General features: G+C 38.8%; 1 protein-coding gene and 1 long non-coding RNA gene across 2 annotated transcripts; one reads left to right on the plus strand and one right to left on the minus strand.

Annotated features, from left to right (window-relative positions):
* Window positions 1-4845: 4845 nt before the first annotated feature.
* LOC306992798 (myosin-7-like) lies at window positions 4846-14773 on the minus strand. Its single transcript, XM_079601992.1, has 38 exons — window positions 14722-14773; window positions 14350-14558; window positions 14003-14146; window positions 13758-13914; window positions 13636-13663; window positions 13445-13550; window positions 13173-13265; window positions 13006-13069; window positions 12808-12906; window positions 12608-12711; window positions 12343-12481; window positions 12134-12252; window positions 11876-12025; window positions 11610-11780; window positions 11205-11514; window positions 11005-11078; window positions 10692-10897; window positions 10443-10566; window positions 10224-10360; window positions 9884-10139; window positions 9547-9789; window positions 9280-9456; window positions 9023-9168; window positions 8851-8941; window positions 8209-8598; window positions 7990-8116; window positions 7772-7890; window positions 7471-7667; window positions 7191-7374; window positions 6931-7096; window positions 6722-6846; window positions 6329-6637; window positions 6031-6234; window positions 5634-5930; window positions 5423-5527; window positions 5235-5330; window positions 5016-5150; window positions 4846-4925 (listed from the first exon to the last, which is right to left on the minus strand). Exons 2-38 carry the CDS (start codon window positions 14548-14550, stop codon window positions 4905-4907), a joined length of 5814 nt encoding a protein of 1937 aa, XP_079458118.1. The 5' UTR covers window positions 14551-14558; window positions 14722-14773; the 3' UTR covers window positions 4846-4904.
* Window positions 8543-17914, plus strand: LOC306992810. Its single transcript, XR_013796343.1, has 3 exons — window positions 8543-8647; window positions 10716-10855; window positions 17215-17914. It is a non-coding gene; the product is annotated as an uncharacterized lncRNA (long non-coding RNA).
* The last annotated feature ends 678 nt before the right edge of the window (window positions 17915-18592 follow it).

The following is an 18592-nucleotide window of genomic DNA, read 5'->3' on the forward strand; positions in this document are numbered from 1 at the left end:
TTGATTCCCGTGATTTTGCTTATAAATTCCGATTCAGCCATTAGCCTAACGTTACCTTCGTGATCACGCAGAGGTCTGCCGTGGCGGTCCGTTCAGAATTCGCATGGCTGATACAAATGAAGGTTTTCAAATAAAATATTTTTTATTAAACAATGACAGACAACAAAAATGTGTGCTTGTGTGAACAAGAAAAACAAAAACCAGGGGCAGGTGATCCATGAAACAGACAGGATTGGTGATGGCCATAACAATCCTAGAGTTCCAGCATTGTTCTCACACGCCGCTTCACTCAAGACAATAAATGAAAAGTTAGTATATCCCAAAAAATCAATTAAATAAAAGTTGCTATAAAGGTGGTAGCGATTAATTACCGAACTAATCAGATATGCTACCTTCACAGCTGGCGAAGTCACGCTGGCAATGCTAGAAAATTGGTTGAAATAACCAAGATAAAATATAAATAATTACGCTGTGCATATACAAATGAAGACCAGTATAAGCATCGCAAAGGGCCTCTGAAACAATATAGACAGTTGACAATTCAAAAGAGGTCGATATTTCAGCAAGTTACCTCTGGAACAACTCGACGCGCTGCAATGTAAGTGAATGGGGTTCAACGCTCAAATGACAGTGTTTGGAACTAATCCGATCTCCACATCCCGGAAGTAGGCGGTTAAAAGCGCCGCCATTTTTTACAACGGAGGTCTATGGGAGTGTCGCAACTCTTTCTCTCTATGGCTCTGGTCTGACCTATAAAAAATCTGTTGGTCAAGGCAAAATGATTCGGTTAACTTAAATAATTTGTTCACTTAAAATCAGTAGATTAGATTTTATTTTGCTTGACAAAAAATGTTACACTAAAAGAAAGTTTACAAAAATGTAATTTATTGTGGTAACATGTAAATTACGGTAACTGGTTTGATTCAAGTCAAAATATAATTATCATGTTTGAATTAAAATTACCATTAGGTTGGTTGATTTTAAGGGTAAAGTTAACAGTATAGCTCCTTAAAGGGATACTCCACTTTTTTTGGAAATAGGCTCATTTTACAGCTCCCCCAGAGTTAAACAGTTGACTTTTACCGTTTTCGAATCCATTCAGCCGAACTCCGGTTCTGACGGTACCACTTTTAGCATAGCTTAGCATAGATCATTGATTCTAATGGGACCATTAGCATTTCTTTCCAAATGACCAACGAGTTTCAATATTTTTCCTATTTAAAACTTGACTCTTCTGTAGTTAAACCGTGTACTAAGATCGACGGAAAATGAAAAGTTGCGATTTTACAAGCCTATATGGGCAGGAACTACTCTCATCCCGGCGTAAGAATCAAGGAACTGTGCGGCCGTACCATGGGTGCAGCAGGCGTAATGATATGACGAAGCACTTGCCGTCAACAAACCAACGTGACAACCTGCTTGCACAGGGAGCGTGCTTTGTAGCATGGAGACATTTGTGAGAGACGATTTAGAGAACATCTAAACAGACCCGAACACCATACAAGGGTTAATTAAACTATACGCTACCTCACCAGAACTCTACAACAAAACTACTAACGTTATACTGTACAAGATAAATGATCGAGGAAACCTAGCACTCACTGATAGCATTTCACAGGAAGATAACAACGGCAGTGCTTTTACAAAAAGTTAAATTGTTATATGTACTTCCAGTGATGCGCGGGTTGATCCAAAATGAGTTACGAGTTATCCAAAAATATTTGTAATGATATTCGGGTCGCGATCGGTCGGGTCGATTGAAATAAAGATGCCAATTAAACCATTGTAATTTATATAGTACTAGACTCAATGTTCTATGAAATACATAGGTGTACACTTTATTGGCTGAATAACTGCGCGAGGATGACGCACGAGCTCAGTCAGAGATGACAGTGGGAAATCCTTATTTACCTTTTGAATGTTGAGCGCGTTATTAACTTTTGAATAAAAGCTGACGCGGGACAAAATGCCCGATTTCCCAACGCGTTGAACTGAGCAATGCCATTGTGCCATTTTAATAGGCTACTTTTAAACGCATATAATGTCAGTTTTATGTATTTGCTGAGAGGGGGCGGGGGGATTTTTGTTGGGAAAGTCAGGGGAGAGACGCACACGCACACTTCGATTAGACTGGATAAACACATGCAGCATCTTAATTGTTAAGAAAATGAAACGAAATAAATGAATAAATCAGCCTTTATTAAAAAACACTAGGCGATATCATACAGCATTCAGAAAAATGCGCACCCCTAGTTCCGTCTATGGCCCATGACGCGATGAGCATTTACTAGCTACTTTTTAAAAAAAACGCGGGTCGGGTACAATATTTTCTTTCTTTTTTTTTCCGGTCCGAGTTGCGGGCGGGTTAGTTGAAAACGTCGGTCGGGTGCGGGTTGTTTATACATTGACCCGCGCATCACTGTATACTTACAGCCATGGGTGATGATGATGATGCACTTGGACCTGTCTGTACATTGAAGATTGTTGGGATGGCTGTATCCTTAGACGCTGTACCGTACTGTCCGTGTTTTCTTTATAGTCAACTGGTCCAAAATGCTTTCAGCAAACACGCCATTTTTTGATAGATTATATCGGTGTTTTTAGATCAATGTTCAGAGCACCATTGATTTTTTTAGTTTCTTTTTGTTCGTTGGTATTCGGTGTAACATTACGGTAGAATATACCTTCGCCTTACTATCACAGCCCTTTACTACGCACAGAACCATGGCTAATCGCACAGGAAACCTAATTTGCCGCCTAAAAACTACACAAACTTAGTCCCGGTCATGTTGGAAGTTACCGAGCTGGGGACTATTTTCAGGTGCTTCGTCATATCATTACGCCTGCTGTACCCATGGTACGGCCGCACAGTTCCTTGATTCTTACGCCGGAATGAGAGAATAGTTCCTAGCCATATAGGCTTGGAAAATCGCAACTTTTCATTTTCCGTCGATCTTAGTACACGGTTTAACTACAGAAGAGTCAAGTTTTAAATAGGAAAAATATTGAAACTCGTTGGTCATTTGGAAAGAAATGCTAATGGTCCCATCAGAATCAATGATCTATGCTAAGCTATGCTAAAAGTGGTACCGTCAGAACCGGAGTTCGGCTGAATGGATTCGAAAACGGTAAAAGTCAACTGTTTAACTCTGGGGGAGCTGTAAAATGAGCCTATTTCCAAAAAAAGTGGAGTATCCCTTTAAAGGAACACTTGCCACTTTTAGATAAAGCAGATACGTCAGGGCCGGACTGGAATTAAAAAGGGGCCCTGGTTTTTCTGGCACAGAACGGCCCATGATAAACTCTGCAACACACCAGCTTATTTTGCGCAATTTTTATACCACTTACTAACTAAAGAAATCTAAATTATAAATGATGTGCTTATCATTAACATGAATAAATGACTGGCATACTTCTTTGTTATAATTTGTCTATCTGAAAGGTTACAATGAAGCGCACGTTTTCCAAAAAAAAAAAATGTATAACAGGTTCTGTTCCAATATCTGTGGACTGTAGAACTTATGGCTATGAGCGCATCATGCTGCAAATTATCTACTACGGAGACACTTGGTGCATCATAAACCATTGCTATTGTTTAATTTAGGACACTTTTGTCTATGGTTAACTTGGGAAGAGAACACTTAGCCTAAATGAGAAAGATTCTCTTTTTAATTTTGTGAACCATAAATCAATGTTTCCATAGTGAAATTAGCTTGCTTCATTCATCAAATATATGAAACCCCAAATTTTGTAGAGCTTAAAGGGTTAGTTCACCCAAAAATGAAAATAATGTCATTAATGACTCACCCTCATGTCGTTCTAAGCCCGTAAGACCTCCGTTCATCTTCGGGACACAGTTTAAGATATTTTAGATTTAGTCCGAGAGCTTTCTGTCCCTCCATTGAAACTGTATATACAGTATACTGGCCATGTCCATAAAGGTAATAAAAAGATCATCAAAGTAGTCCATGTGACATCAGTGGGTTAGTTAGAAGTTTTTGAAGCATCGAAAATACTTTTTGGTCCAAAAATAACACAAAATAAGACTTTATTCAGCATTTTATTCTCTCCCGGGTCTGTTGTCAATCTGCGTTCACGACTCCGCAGTGACGCTGCTGACGGAAGACGCTGATGACGTGTTATCTGGTGCGCCCGAGCTTCGTTTACAGTCTGAGGGAGACGCACGCTATATTCAAGCTATTCTACATTGTTTGCGTGGATATCATTTTTTTAATGGTGCGTAAATGTGCATGTCGCGGATGAGACACTTTTACAGCGTGCGTTTCCCTCAGACTGTAAACGAAGCTCGGGCGCACCAGATAACACGTCATCAGCGTCTTACGCCATCAGCGTAACTGAGAAGGATTGACAACAGACAAGGGAGAGAATACAATGCTGAATAAAGTCTTATTTTGTGTTATTTTTGGACCAAAAAGTATTTTCGATGCTTCAAAAACTTCTAACTAACCCACTGATGTCACATGGACTACTTTGATGATCTTTTTATTACCTTTATGGACATGGCCAGTATACTGTATATACAGTTTCAATGGAGGGACAGAAAGCTCTCGGACTAAATCTAAAATATCTTAAACTGTGTTCCGAAGATGAACGGAGGTCTTACGGGCTTAGAACGACATGAGGGTGAGTCATTAATGACATTACATTTTTGGGTGAACTAACCCTTTAACTCTCAGTACCATTTAACATATTTACCTGTTGACTTGATAGATTTATAAAAAAAAATTCACCACACCTTGAATGATGGGATGGGAACTCTAAATGATGGAACAGAAATGAGAAGGAAATCCACAGACACCAGAATTCATAATTGAAGTTTTTAATGCTACATCAGAACCAGTACATGAACATGGCTTCACAGCAAACAGAATTATAGTGGAGGATTACTCTTCATCGTGTCCTTTCTGTAATAAAAGAGCAAAAAGAGAATATAAGCGTCATTGCAATCTATGTTGTACTAAATTCCAATATTTAATTGAATACAAATATTTTACCTTGGAACCTGAATCACGACTTTTGGCTCTCAGCTTGTTGACCTGAGATTCAGCAATATCAGCCCTCTCCTCTGCCTCATCCAACTCATGCTGTATCTTACGGAACTTGCCCAGATTGGAATTGGCCTGTTCCTCCTAAAAACACAATGACAAAACATACTGTTAGAAATAATACAGAGACAGCAATACTTCAATATTTGATTGACATTGTTTACTTACAGCTTCCTCAGCAGTTCTCTTGTAGGACTTGACCTTCAGCTGGAGTTTGTCCACCAGATCCTGCAGGCGAGCCAGATTCTTACGGTCCTCCTCAGTCTGCAAACAGGATACAAAGTGACTTCACTGTTATCTGGTATGAATTATGGTATGAATAAAAATGCATTTATTTGTATGTCAAAGAAAGTAACCTGGTAGGTGAGCTCCTTGATGCGTCTCTCATATTTACGAACACCTTTCACAGACTCGCTCGCCTTTCTCTGTTCAAGCTCCACCTCATTTTCCAAATCTCTCACCTACCGAAACAGAAAATGATTATAAATTGACCAAACTCTGAACACAAATGTCTTTACAAAATGTATGACTAGAAAACGCATTAAGAACTGAGTTTCAGAAACTTACCCTGGCTTCCAGTTTCTGGACCTGCTTCTTGCCACCCTTCATGGCGATCTGCTCAGCCTCATCCAGACGGTGCTGCAGGTCCTTGATGGTCTGCTCCATGTTCTTCTTCATGCGCTCCAGATGAGCACTGGTGTCCTGCTCCTTCTTCAGCTCCTCTGCCATCATGGCAGCATCGGTGATGGCCTTCTTGGCTTTTTCCTCAGCATTCCTGCACTCCTGCACTGCCTCTTCAACCTCAGTCTGAAGCTGAGTATTATCTCCCTCCAGCTTCTTCTTCTGATTCAGCAGGCTGGTGTTCTGCATCAAAATAGTTTATACCATTTAAGATCAAAGTTCACTGGTGAAAGTAATGGTAATTGAGTAAATTGATCACAAGTAAATATTTTAAACGTATTACCTGAGAATGCAGGAGCTGAACTCTCTCACTGACATCCAGCAGTTCCTGCTCAGACAGTTTCCTTCCTCTCTCAGTTTGTTCCACCATGGATCTCAGCTCATCCAGTTCAGCCTGCAGCAGATTGTTGCGTCTCTCCACAATGGCAATGTTTTCTTTAAAATCATCATTACCACGAAGAGCGTCATCTAGTTGCAGTTGGGCGTCCTGTAAAGTACAAATTTTACAAATAAAAAGACTGAAGAACTATGTTGGATTTCACCTAAGCATAATAAAATCTTGATTTGAAGATTCGTCATACTTTGAGATGACCATGAAGACCCTTGAGTTGCTTCTGGGCTTCTGACGCCTGTCTGTTAGCCTGGCTGAGCTGAATCTCCATCTCATTGAGGTCTCCCTCCATCTTCTTCTTTAGTCTGAGAGCTTCATTCCTGCTGCGAGTCTCTGATTCCAGTGAGCTTTGCAGGGTATCCACCACTCTCTGCTGGTTCCTCTTGGCCTGCTCCATCTCTTCATCTTTCTCTGTCAGCTTGCGTTCAATATCAGCCTTTACTTGATTAAACTCCAGTTGAGCTCTCAAAATCTTTCCTTCCTCATGTTCAAGGGAGCCCTTTTAATATGGAAGACATTTTGTAAGTCTTTTGTCAAAAATAACCCATATGTGAACAAAAAGTAAATGCTTATTTAGGGTTACCTCAGCTTCCTCCAAGGCTGTCTGGATTTCTGCTTTTTCCTGCTCCAGCTGCTTCCTAATTTTCTCCAACTCATGGATGCTTTTTCCCGTCTCTCCAAGTTGCTCAGTGAGGTCAGAAATTTCCTCTTTTGAACAGAAAAATGACTGTTAAGGGAAAATATGCTGAATATAACAGATGTTAACTCTGCAGGTAACTAAAATATAGTTACCTTGAAGGTTCTTGTTCTCTCTCTTCATGGTCTCAAGATGATCCAGGACTTCTTCATATGAGTTCTTCAATTTGAAGAGTTCAGTGCTCAGAGATCTAGACTCCTTCTGGGCACTTTCTAGTTCAGTCTGAGACTCCTCATACTTCTGCTTCCACTCAGCCAAAACCTGATTAGGCATTATTAAAGTGCCAAATTAATTACTGATAAAATTACCAAAAAAGGCCAAAGTAATATATTCAAATATTAAATCTGTGTATTACCTTGTCAAAGTTTCTTTGCTTCTTGTCCAGAGCAGCAGCAGCAGCATTGGATCTCTCCACATCCACCATGAGATCTTCAATCTCATTCTGCAGCCTGTGCTTGGTCTTCTCCAGAGAGGAGCATTTAGCATTAACAGCTTCCACAGCTTCTTCTGCATCTTGCAGACGCTGAGCCAATTTTTTTCTAATTGTGTCAGCAAGGAGATTTTAATGATGGATTAGAAATAATAAAACACAAAGAGGAATTTGAAAACAAAATAGTATATCCCCTGCATCTTACTTAGCATCCTCCAGCTCCTCAGTCCTCTGGATGGCATCAGTTTCATATTTGGTTCTCCACTGAGCCACTTCAGTGTTTGCCTTGGACATACCACGCTGGAGCTCAGCCTTGGCTTCTTGCTCCTCCTCATATTGCTCCCTCAGCAGATCAGCATCATGACGAGCAGACTGAACTGCATGGGCCAGGGCATTCTTAGCCTGAAAGAAAAAAGAGTCAGTTGCTTAGACGTGATTTCTGTTGCCCTTTTGTGTAACAAAAAAGATTCAACTTCTAGAAAAACATTATAGATCGCAAAACAAACCTTGATTTCCTCCTCTAGTTGTCTCTTGAGGTCCTCAATTTGCTGAGTGTAGGACTGCTTGCCTCTTGTCAACTGAGACACCAGGGAGTCTTTCTCCTCAAGCTGTCTGGAGAGTTCACCTGAAATGCCAGGAAAAGTGTGTTTGTTGAAGTTATGACACATTTTAATTTCAAAGCTAAAACGTATTCAGTAAAAATTGCTTTATTTTGTGACCTTACCATTTTCAGTTTGCAGCTTGGCTTTCTGCATGGTGAAATCATTGATAGTGCGCTGACCTTCCTCAGCCTTGGTTCTGTACTCACTCATCTGGTCTTCCAGAGTTCTGCACATTTTCTCCAGGTTGCTCTAATGTAAGAATATATTGAGTAAGTATATTGATTTTAAATTATAGTTTCATATAATTCGTCAGTGACATACATTTCTGTTTGGCCACAAACCTTTGACTTGACAAGCTGTTCCATGTTGGAGACCACATCATCAAGCTCTAACTTCAGTTCACTCTTCTCTTTCTCCAGCTTCTGCTTCACTCTCTGGAGGTTGTCAATCTGCTCCCCCAGATCAGCCACACTGTCTGCATGTTTCTTCCTCAGTGTAGCCGCAGTGGACTCATGATGCAGAGTGGACTCTTCAAGGTCTCTGCGCAGTTTCTGGAACTCAGCTTCACGTTTCTTGTTCATCTCAATCTGGGCAGCAGTGGCTCCACCAGCCTCCTCCAACCTCTCACTGATCTCTTCCAGTTCTCTGGACAGATCAGCTCTCTGTTTCTCAACTTTAGCACGGGCAGCTCTCTCAGCCTCCAGCTCTTCCTCAAGCTCTTCAATACGGGCCTAGAAATGGAATAAATTGAAGATTTTGATATGAATTAAGGATGTGATGGTGAGGAAATTCAGTTTTTAATGGTATTGTCTGTTCTGTAAATAACTAAATATTTTTTATACTATAAAAAAATCAAAACATTGGTGTGCGGCTGAAAACCGTTTAACACTGACAATTGCATCAAGCCTAATATGAATCATAGTCAATTTAATTTATTATTTTACATGATTTAACATGTAAAATCATGGTAGGTTTAAACATACCTGCAGCTCCTTCAGTTTCTTCTGGAGCTGGGCACCAAGAGCTTGTTCATCCTCAATTTTGCTGTTGAGCTGGTTTATTTCAAAGTCCTTCCTTTAAGGTGATATCAGAAAGTTAGATTTAATTTCTTATTGTTTTTATTTTATCAGAATAAAAGGTTTGACATGTTCTCACTTCTTCAGCTTCTCCTCCATTTGTTGTTTATCATTTTCCAAGTCCATAACGCTCTCCTGGGTCAATTTTAAATCACCCTCCAGCTTTCTCTTCACCCTCTCAAGGTCCATGCGCAGTTTCTTTTCTTGCTCCAAGGATCCCTCAAGCTTGTTATATAAAATATAATTAATTTATATTATTTTGCAAAAAATATCACACATCTATATATAAAGTACATTTTTGCCAATATATTTCTAGTGAGATTTTATTGTACTCACATCATCCACTTGTTGCTCCAGCTTGGCTTTGGCTTTAGTGAGTGTGTTGACTTTATCTTCCTCACTCTGGAGGTCATCCAGCGTTTGCTGATGGGCCTCCTGAAGAGCTTTCTTCTCCTTAGTCAGCTTAGCGATGATTTCATCCAGTGCTGACATTTCCTCAGTGAGGTTTTTAACCTAAGCAAAAAGGCCATTAGATCAACAAACAGTCCAAACACACCATATACGTATAATGCTGAAAAAGCTATAAGAGGTATTACAGCCAACCTTGTTCTCAGTGGCATGTTTCTCCTTCTCCACTTTGGCCAGAGTGAGCTCAAGATCATCAATGTCCTTCTTGAGCTCAGAACATTCATCCTCCAGCTTTCGTTTCTTTGCAACCAACTCTGCATTCATCTCCTCTTCATCCTCCAGTCTCTCAGTCAGCTCCTTGACTTTGGCCTCAAGCTGAATCTTGCTCTTGATCAGACCCTCACATCTCTCCTCAGCATCTGTAAGATTATCTTGCTCCTATCAAAGTGATAAAAAAATAATTAATGAATAATTAGTTTTTTTTAAACTTGTGAATAAAGTGAAAAGCAGTTTTATTTCCATATGGACTTACAGACTGCACTGAAAGCTGCAGGTCGTTCTTCTCTTGGAGAAGAGAAACCATCTTTTCCTCAAGCTCCTTTCTGCGTGTTTCAGATTTAGCAAAAGCCTCCTTCAACTTGGTGAATTCTTCCTTCATGTTGGCCATTTCTTTCTCAGTCTCAGCACTTTTCAGCAGAGGCTTGATCTTGAAGTAGAGCTTCATCCAGGGCCAATTCTTGACACCCATGAATGCACGTACGTTCCACTGGATCACCAACAGAGAATCTCTATAGATATTAAATACAAATGTTCAGTCTTGCATTTTAAATGTAACTTGGAGAATGTTAAAGATTGAAGAGCTAAAATCTAACCTTCTTTCCACAATTTTCTGGAACTCAACTCTTGATAGAAAACCACGAGCCCTGGACTGAATTCCAGTTATAATAAGTGCAAGACGGTCATCTCGCATCTCTTCAAGAGTACCCAGAAGACCAGCCTTAAAAAACACCTGAATAGTAAAGAATTGTGCGTTAAAAAGGTTGACAATGGAAAAGAGGCCTTGGAAAAAATGTATGTTTATGTAAAAATACCTTAGTATGTCCTAACTTGTACTGGGTGTGATCGATGTCCAGAGAGCCCAGAAGTTTTTCTGCACCCTTCTTGTTATCAATGAACTGTCCCTCAGGGATAGTAGCAGGATTAAGGATGCGATATCTACCAAAGAACACACAAACTTATTTTTAGTTCTAGCAAATTATTAAAATTACAAACAGAGTTGAAATGACGCAACTTGCAATAACTTGGAGTAAGACATGAAAGCCATTTGGTTTCATACTAACCTCTGCTTGAAATCTCCATACAAGATCCTGTTAGGGAATCCCTTTCTGCAGATCCTGATGCCCTCCAGCACACCGTTACAGCGCAGCTGGTGCATGACCAGAGGATTCTCCATCGCCCCAGGAGTCTTGGTCTCATTGGGGATGAGGCAGCGCACAAAGTGAGGGTGAGTTGACCTCAAGTTGGTCATCAGCTTGTTCAAGTTCTCCTGTTGGTCAAAAAACAAACCACAACATTGTAAGGAAAGCAATTTTGTATAATTTTGTAGTGAACACATTACTTTTTGTTTTGAAAATGTGTTGTAATATCCCATACCCTATGGAGGGCTGACACAGTTTGGAAAGAAGAACCCTTCTTTTTAGCACCTTTACCTCCCTTGGACTCTGCGGCTAAAACCAATAGACAATGAAAAAAAAAATGTTTTAGGTTATATCATTCTTGACACATCATAGTTCACACCCAAAACAAAATACAGTATATATACTGAATAATCTATACTGAAGATCAGTACACACATGTTTCAGCCCCAGAATATCCAGCAAACAAAACAGACAACAGCTTCACGGTAGACTTTTGGAAAAGTCCGACCACAGTCTCATTGAGAGGGTCCTTGTTCTTCACCAGCCAGTTTGAAATGTTGTAGTCCACAACGCCAGCATAGTGACCGAGGGCAAAATGGGCCTCTGGTTTACCCTTGACAATCCTAGGCTTCTGGAAAGAAGGATTTTTCCCCAAGTGGTTGTCATAAAGCTTAGCTTTAAATGTTGCATCACTGGCTTTGGGGAACATGCACTCCTCTTCAAGGATTGACATGATACCCATTGGCTGCAGAGAACAAAATACAGTGTAAATACTATGAAAAAACAGAGAACACACAAAACTGCAGCATTATTTAATAATATTTCTGCACATAAACTTACCTTCTCAATAAGCTCAATACAAGCTGCCAAGTCCATGCCAAAGTCAATAAACTCCCACTCAATGCCCTCCTTCTTGTATTCCTCTTGCTCCAGCACAAACATGTGGTGGTTGAAGAACTGCTGCAACTTCTCATTAGTGAAGTTGATGCACAGCTGCTCAAAGGTGTTGTACTGCAGGTGGAATATATTGTTTAATCACAATGGTCAGATTGCACTGCTTGCTGGATTTGTTCTTGAATAAAAATAATCAGTTGATTTCAGCTTACATCAAAGATCTCAAATCCAGCAATGTCCAGCACACCAATGAAGTACTGGCGAGGCTGTTTGGTGTCCAGGGATTGGTTGATTCTCACAACCATCCAAAGGAACATCTTCTCGTACACTGACTTTGCCAGAGCACCAATAGAGTAGTACACCTGAAAAGAGTGAACGTACATTAAAAAGGTATTTATAATATATAAATTTTTATTTCTGTAACATGATTGCAAAGCTATAAATTGTTTCATGATATGAAGTTTCTTCACCTGCTGGACACTCTGTCCCTTGGTGACCCACTCATTTCCAACTTTGACTCTTGGGTGGCACAGACCCTTGATGAGATCAGCAGAGTTCAGGCCCATCAGATATGCAACTTTGTCAGCATCTTGTGAAGAAACAAAAGTTTGTTTTAAATTTAGAAGCACTTATCCAAAAAGTCACCAGGGGCAGTGTGGTAATAATTAATATCACTTGCCTTCAGTCCCATCAGCTTCGGCCTGTTCCTCTCTTTGCTTCTGCTTGAACTTCATGTTGCCGTAGTGCATGACGGCACCGGTCAGCTTGTAGATGCCAGACTTTTCATCTGGAGTGAAGCCCAGAACATCGAAGGCATCCTGTAGTTTAAAAATAGCAAGACAAAGCAAAAAGATCACTCTAATTTTTCTTATAAATTATTTGGTACTTTACAGCGGTTCTAATTTATTTATATTTTGTTTGCTATATAAGAATAAGTCACTTACATCAGTGGCAATCAGCTCTTCAGAATCATCAATAGATGCCACTTGTGTTTCTCCTTGGGAGATGTAAGAGTAGTCATAGGGGTTGTTTGTGATGAGCAGCATCTCTGTAAGGAGTGGGCATCACAGTTAGATACAGTATGTAGACAGACCCATTTGGTATGCATTTAAAATTGTACATCTAATTCCACATCAAAACTTACCCAGCAGTTCTGGTTTCTTCTGAGACAGAATCTGATAGAAGATGTGGTAATCTCTCTCAGCCTTGAGCTGATAAGTGACACGAGACTTCTCCAGCAGATCTTAATTATGAAACATTCATAAAATGATTGCTGTGTTAAATGTATATGTATGTATTATAGTTGTTCAATCATAGTCGGAATAAAATAAAGCATACTCACAAGTCTCAATATCTGCGGAAGACAATTTTCCACTCACACCAAAGTGAATTCGGATGAATTTACCCTGTTTGGTTAGAAGAATAAAATCACATAATGATTAATTTTAATAAAATTCAGTATACACTATTTGGACACAATACATTCTTCATTATAAAGGGGGTACTTACGAATCGGGAGGAATTGTCATTCCTGATGGTCTTGGCATTGCCAAAGGCCTCCAGGGCAGGATTGGCTTGGATGATTTGATCCTCCAAGGTACCCTATAAACAAAAATATCACCACAAAATCCTCAAATGAACAATAAATGCAGGCTGCCTATAATATATTTTGGTTTTGTGAATTTTTATACAAAAAAGGAATATGAAATCAATGTATTTTCATATTTTAGTACAGGTAGTTACAAATATTCCAGTAAAGGTAGTTTTATGGCTATATTCACCTTTTTCTCAGCAGCAGCATCCTTTTTCCCAGTTACAGCAGCAATGCTGGCAAAATACTGGATTACTCTCTTGGTGTTCACAGTCTTTCCAGCACCGGATTCTCCACTGTGGATTTAAAGGATAGACATTCACATCATTTAAACACATTAAGCCAATTTAATCTTACAGAAATTAGGCTGAAATGACGTACGTGATCAGGACAGACTGGTTCTCTCTGTCTGTTGGGTGAAATTAACAAAGAAAAATGTTATATATAATAACATTATTTTGTTTATTTTGTTTAGTTGATTAGATGTAAAATACAGTTCTGACCTGACAGCATGTACTGATATGCATTGTCAGAGATGGAGAAGATGTGAGGAGGAGCTTCAGTCCTTTTCTTGCCTCTGTAGGCTTTGACCACAGAGGCATCGTACACTGGCAGCCACTTGTATGGGTTGACAGTGACACAGAACAGCCCTGAATAGGTCTGTAATGTGACAGAACGATAGGTTCAGTATAGTTGCACACATATTTACTGGCAGTAAATTCATTAATACTCAATGTCCATCACTCACGTAGATCATCCAGGCTGCGTAACGCTCTTTGAGGTTAAACAGTACAGCGGGCTCGTGCAGGAAGGTGAACATCGCCATGTCCTCAATTTTATCGTACTTCGGTGGGTTCTGGGGGTGAACATCTACATCCTTCACAGTTACTGTCTGTTGAACAGAGAACAGGAATTGTTTTAAATAGCTTTATATGATTGATAATATCCTAAACCTTTGGGAGTTTTTGCCGCAAAACTAAAGTATTTTTGTGTTCCATGTTGCTACTTTTATATAAATTGTATTACATATTTTTCTGCTTTTTCTGCAATTTTGCTGACCTTAGGAAAGCTAACTGATAACCAAATCACCCTTACCTTTCCAAATTCAGTGTCAACAGTGACTTTGTCACCGTCTCTACTGGTGATGGAGGCTTTGACGTACTCAACCTCAGGGTCGGGCACAAAGCATTCCTTCTTCATGTCGAAGGGGCGAGTTTGGGCCTCCAGACGCTCCTTGTCTGACTTTCGTAAGAACGAAGCAGCTGGCCCGAACTCTGCCATTACGGCGTCTCCCATCTTGAAATCTAGAAGTATACAGCCTCATAAATATAATGTTCTTTGACAAAAACTGCATTGAAGAACTCGCAACAAGTGTGACATGCAAATGGCATCCCAGTTACAGAAATTATAATCAAAAGCGTTTCAGTACTATAGACATATATTTCAGGTAGATGCAAAACTTCTCACCTTGTGTTTGTCCAAACTCTGTACCCTAAAACTGCAGAGTTGGTATTACGCTAAGGACAAAACAAAAGAGTCATTAGTGTTTAAGATCACTGATGTGATTTTGCTCGTTACTGATCAGAAAAAATCCTTACACCTAAACTTGTAATGGAATTATCTTATAGTTTCAGCTTTGGAAGAAGTGTTTGTGAGGTCCAGGAGATCTTCCTTGGTCTTTTTGTTTGGAGGGTCTTTGGTTCTTACCTTGGGCTGTCCTGTGTGTTGTGTCTCTCCAGAGTTGATGCTACCTTTTTAAAGGGAGTCACTGATCCCAAAATGGTGGTTTGTCGTGGATGCCCCACCCTTGTTCCACTAAATAAGCTTCAAATGATTGAATGGCAGAGGGTGTCCTACGTCAGTTGTCATATATGGTGTGATGTAACAATAGGCTTCTGGGAGGAAGGACAAAAGAACACCCATGTTGCCTAAAAGAATCTTCAACACTATCCTAATCTGGAACTCCTTTTACAACGTTGTCTCAGGTCAACAAGAACAACAGTTGGCTATTTTGGATCCCTTCCTCATTGACTTCTGAGAAACGTGAATCTGTCATGGCATGCTACAAGAATTCTTATTGTCTTGCTCAGCCTCACCATTGTTTGTTTTTTTTTCTCAGAAAGACAAGCATCGGAAAGAGCTGACAAATGCAATGCATCCAATTAATATTAAAGCTTAATGCATTGACACAGATTTTAAAGTTTGTTCAGTTACTACGTATGGACTTTATTCTCTTATATAAGACGTTAATCAATTCCATTTATCTAAAGTACCTCTGTCAGTTCAAGGCAAATCACTCTTTTGTCAAAGTATCGTCTGCACACTATTTGTGAGATATCAGGTTTAACTTTTGCACACTTTGTAGACGTCATTGACATATTAAACATTTTGACAGTCACATTAGCTGGAGGCATAAAAGAAGATGTGAGAAATAATTCAGGTCTGTCTATAGATTGAGGTGATAGACAGTCAACAGCTGGTCTTCTGTGCTGGGAGGCAAGGTCGTGGAGATCTGCTCGATTGTCACGGTCTGTACCGCTGGACCTCAACCTCTTGCTCTTCTTGTTGACATCCCATTGTTTTTCCTCTATCCTTGAGTACAAAGATAACCATACTGCATTTTTCTCAGCTTCTTTACAATCACTGCTGAGGACAGCTGTATACGGGGGCCTCTGCGGTGTGAGAGGCTGTAGCAGCTGTTCTCAGTGCTGCAAATGTTGTGGTGTGAATTTTTTAGGAACCTTGGGACCTTTTAATGTAAGGATTAAGATCAACATGTGATTCTTTCAACATCATCAGTATCTAATGATGTTAGAACATGCATACTTATGAATTATATACACTCCTGTTGTTTTAGTCATTTGTCAGGATCCTAAAATATCACATTCATAGCACTCCTCTTGTCACCCAATTTTCACGCTAGGGTTTGAAGGTCACAGCATAGTATTGTTTTAAACCTTTTTTTATTTTATTATCCACAAGGTTTTCTGACTTGCAAACCTACTAATTAAAAATTATATAAACGTGGCAGACATAATACAAAGATTTAATCATTAACAAGTGAAACTAAAGTAATACAAAAATAAATAAGATTAAATAAGGCGGCACGATTTAGGGGGGAAATCCAATTGCGATTTTTCTGATAAAAATTGTGATTTAAAATACGATTAAAAAAAATCAGGTTTGTTTGTAGGGCTGTAGGCAAAATGTAGGTGATTATATATAATTATGGCTATAAAGTAATAATAATTGTTATGATTATTACTAAATAAAATGTAAAAATTAGCAAATAAAAACAAAATAATAAATATCTATTGTAACGTTTCTCTGTGAAATAAAAATAGAGAATTTAATCATTTAAAATCATTTTTAATATTACAACGGTATAATTCCAATGCTAACACATACAAACACTGATGCATAATGAGCTGCTTGTGTGTGTGAACAATTAAATCACAGCATTTGTGATTTCATAATTGCACTAAACCATATCTTGATTTTGGTTTTATATCATGCAGCTAAAATGTTCTTAACCTGCATAAACTGCTGTTTCCAACTTGTGTATATCAAAATGTGGCAAACAAATTTGCGTATAAATTAGATAACGTCCTATCATATATCCTAATAATCTATACATATTTGTATAGCAATATTTGGGGATAGGTAAGGTTATCCCGACAGTTTGTTTTTCTTATTAACAGGTCTTGAAGGTCTTAACATCATAAAGCCAGTTGGACCCATTCATCACTTGGACCTTGGGGGTGTCAGTGATTATTTCTGGTTAGCATCTCAGTGTTGGGTCAAGCAGATGTTTTTTCAAGGTTTTGAGTTTAAAGTTAAATTATTTGTGGCATGTTGCTTACAGGATTTTAGTGTTTAGCACGAGTTCCTCATTAAGTCCTTCACACTGGATTAACAGGAGATCTGGAGAACCTTCACATCCTGTCTCTTTTCCTTTAGCTGCAGATCCATCTCTTGCTATGACGAGGTGGAACATTCCTATCCACACTCTTCCCTGAGACGGAGGCGGTTCATTCTCAGCTGTTTAGGCCCTTTGTCGTCTCAGCTCACCAAAGGGTCAATAACTTGACCCATTGTACTGCATGACCATTGAGCATGCTATTAATGGAGACTAAGGGGGTTCCTGTTTGATTTACTTGGACAAGCGTCCAATGGATGTCACATGATGCTTTTGCTCCTTTGATTGAGTTGCTTGTCATTTGTTCGTTATTCCTTGTTCGAGCCAGCTGGATCATGGAGACAGAGAATCAGAAAAAACAGGTATTAATATTCACATGGTGTACCTCTATCTATCTATCTATTGGAATGTGATTGTTTTTCATAATTAGGCAAATTTGCGTGACTTTTGACCTCTGCTCTACAAGTGTTTCTTTTTCCCTCACTCTCTTGACCCTGGTTTTTCTCTCCCCACTCAGCCACACACAAACCCTGTGCTCCCTGCTGGAAACGATCCAACATATCTCTGAAGCACAGATGAAGGTAATGCAAAGCAATGCTTTTTCTTTTTGATTTTAATTAGCTCAGTGCTGTAATTGACAGGAGAATTTATCATATTTTCAAGTATTTATCAAGTATCATATTTTATAAATACTGAATGAAACTGTTTAATAAACTAAAAACAACCACGTTCATAATATGTGAGAACCATTGAAGTAGTAAAATTACTTAAATTGATAATTAATTTTAATTGTCATTGGTTATGATTGTTAAAGGGGGAAATTACTGGGTCATACTTCAAACCAAAAAATGTAGCCTTTAAACCTTTAAATTCCTAGTTGCTTTCTGTAATGTGAAAAAAATAGTTGTAATATTGGAAAAGTTATTTAAAAATAAAGTATGTTTTTAAAGTAAAATCAAAATCTTTATCATTATAGTATCTGTACTGAATTTATTTTACATTTGAGGTATTCGGATGTTATCCGAATTAAGTCACAAGGAAAAAAAAATAATTCTTATTAGTTGATGAACTAATGACTTACAAAACATATACTATACTATACATTCATAAAATATTAATACGTGATATGCTAACAATTTACAAATGTGTTGTAAGTGTTCATAAATAACCATTGTTTATTGAGATAATGATACTAAAACAATTTGGTAACACATTATAATAAGTATACAGTAATGAAGTACTTACAAATCATCTGCAAACTATTAGTTTATAGTTTATTCATAGTTTATATAACCATTACACCTATGGAGAGTCCTTGTAAACCACATCTGTGTGTGTCCATCCATCCATCTTCTTCCGCTATTTAATGTATTTGTAAACATTTTAAGGAACACTGAATATAAATGCCATTAAAGTTGA

This window comes from Phoxinus phoxinus, assembly GCF_949152265.1.
Source record: "Phoxinus phoxinus genome assembly, chromosome: 24".
Lineage (NCBI taxonomy): Eukaryota > Metazoa > Chordata > Actinopteri > Cypriniformes > Leuciscidae > Phoxinus > Phoxinus phoxinus.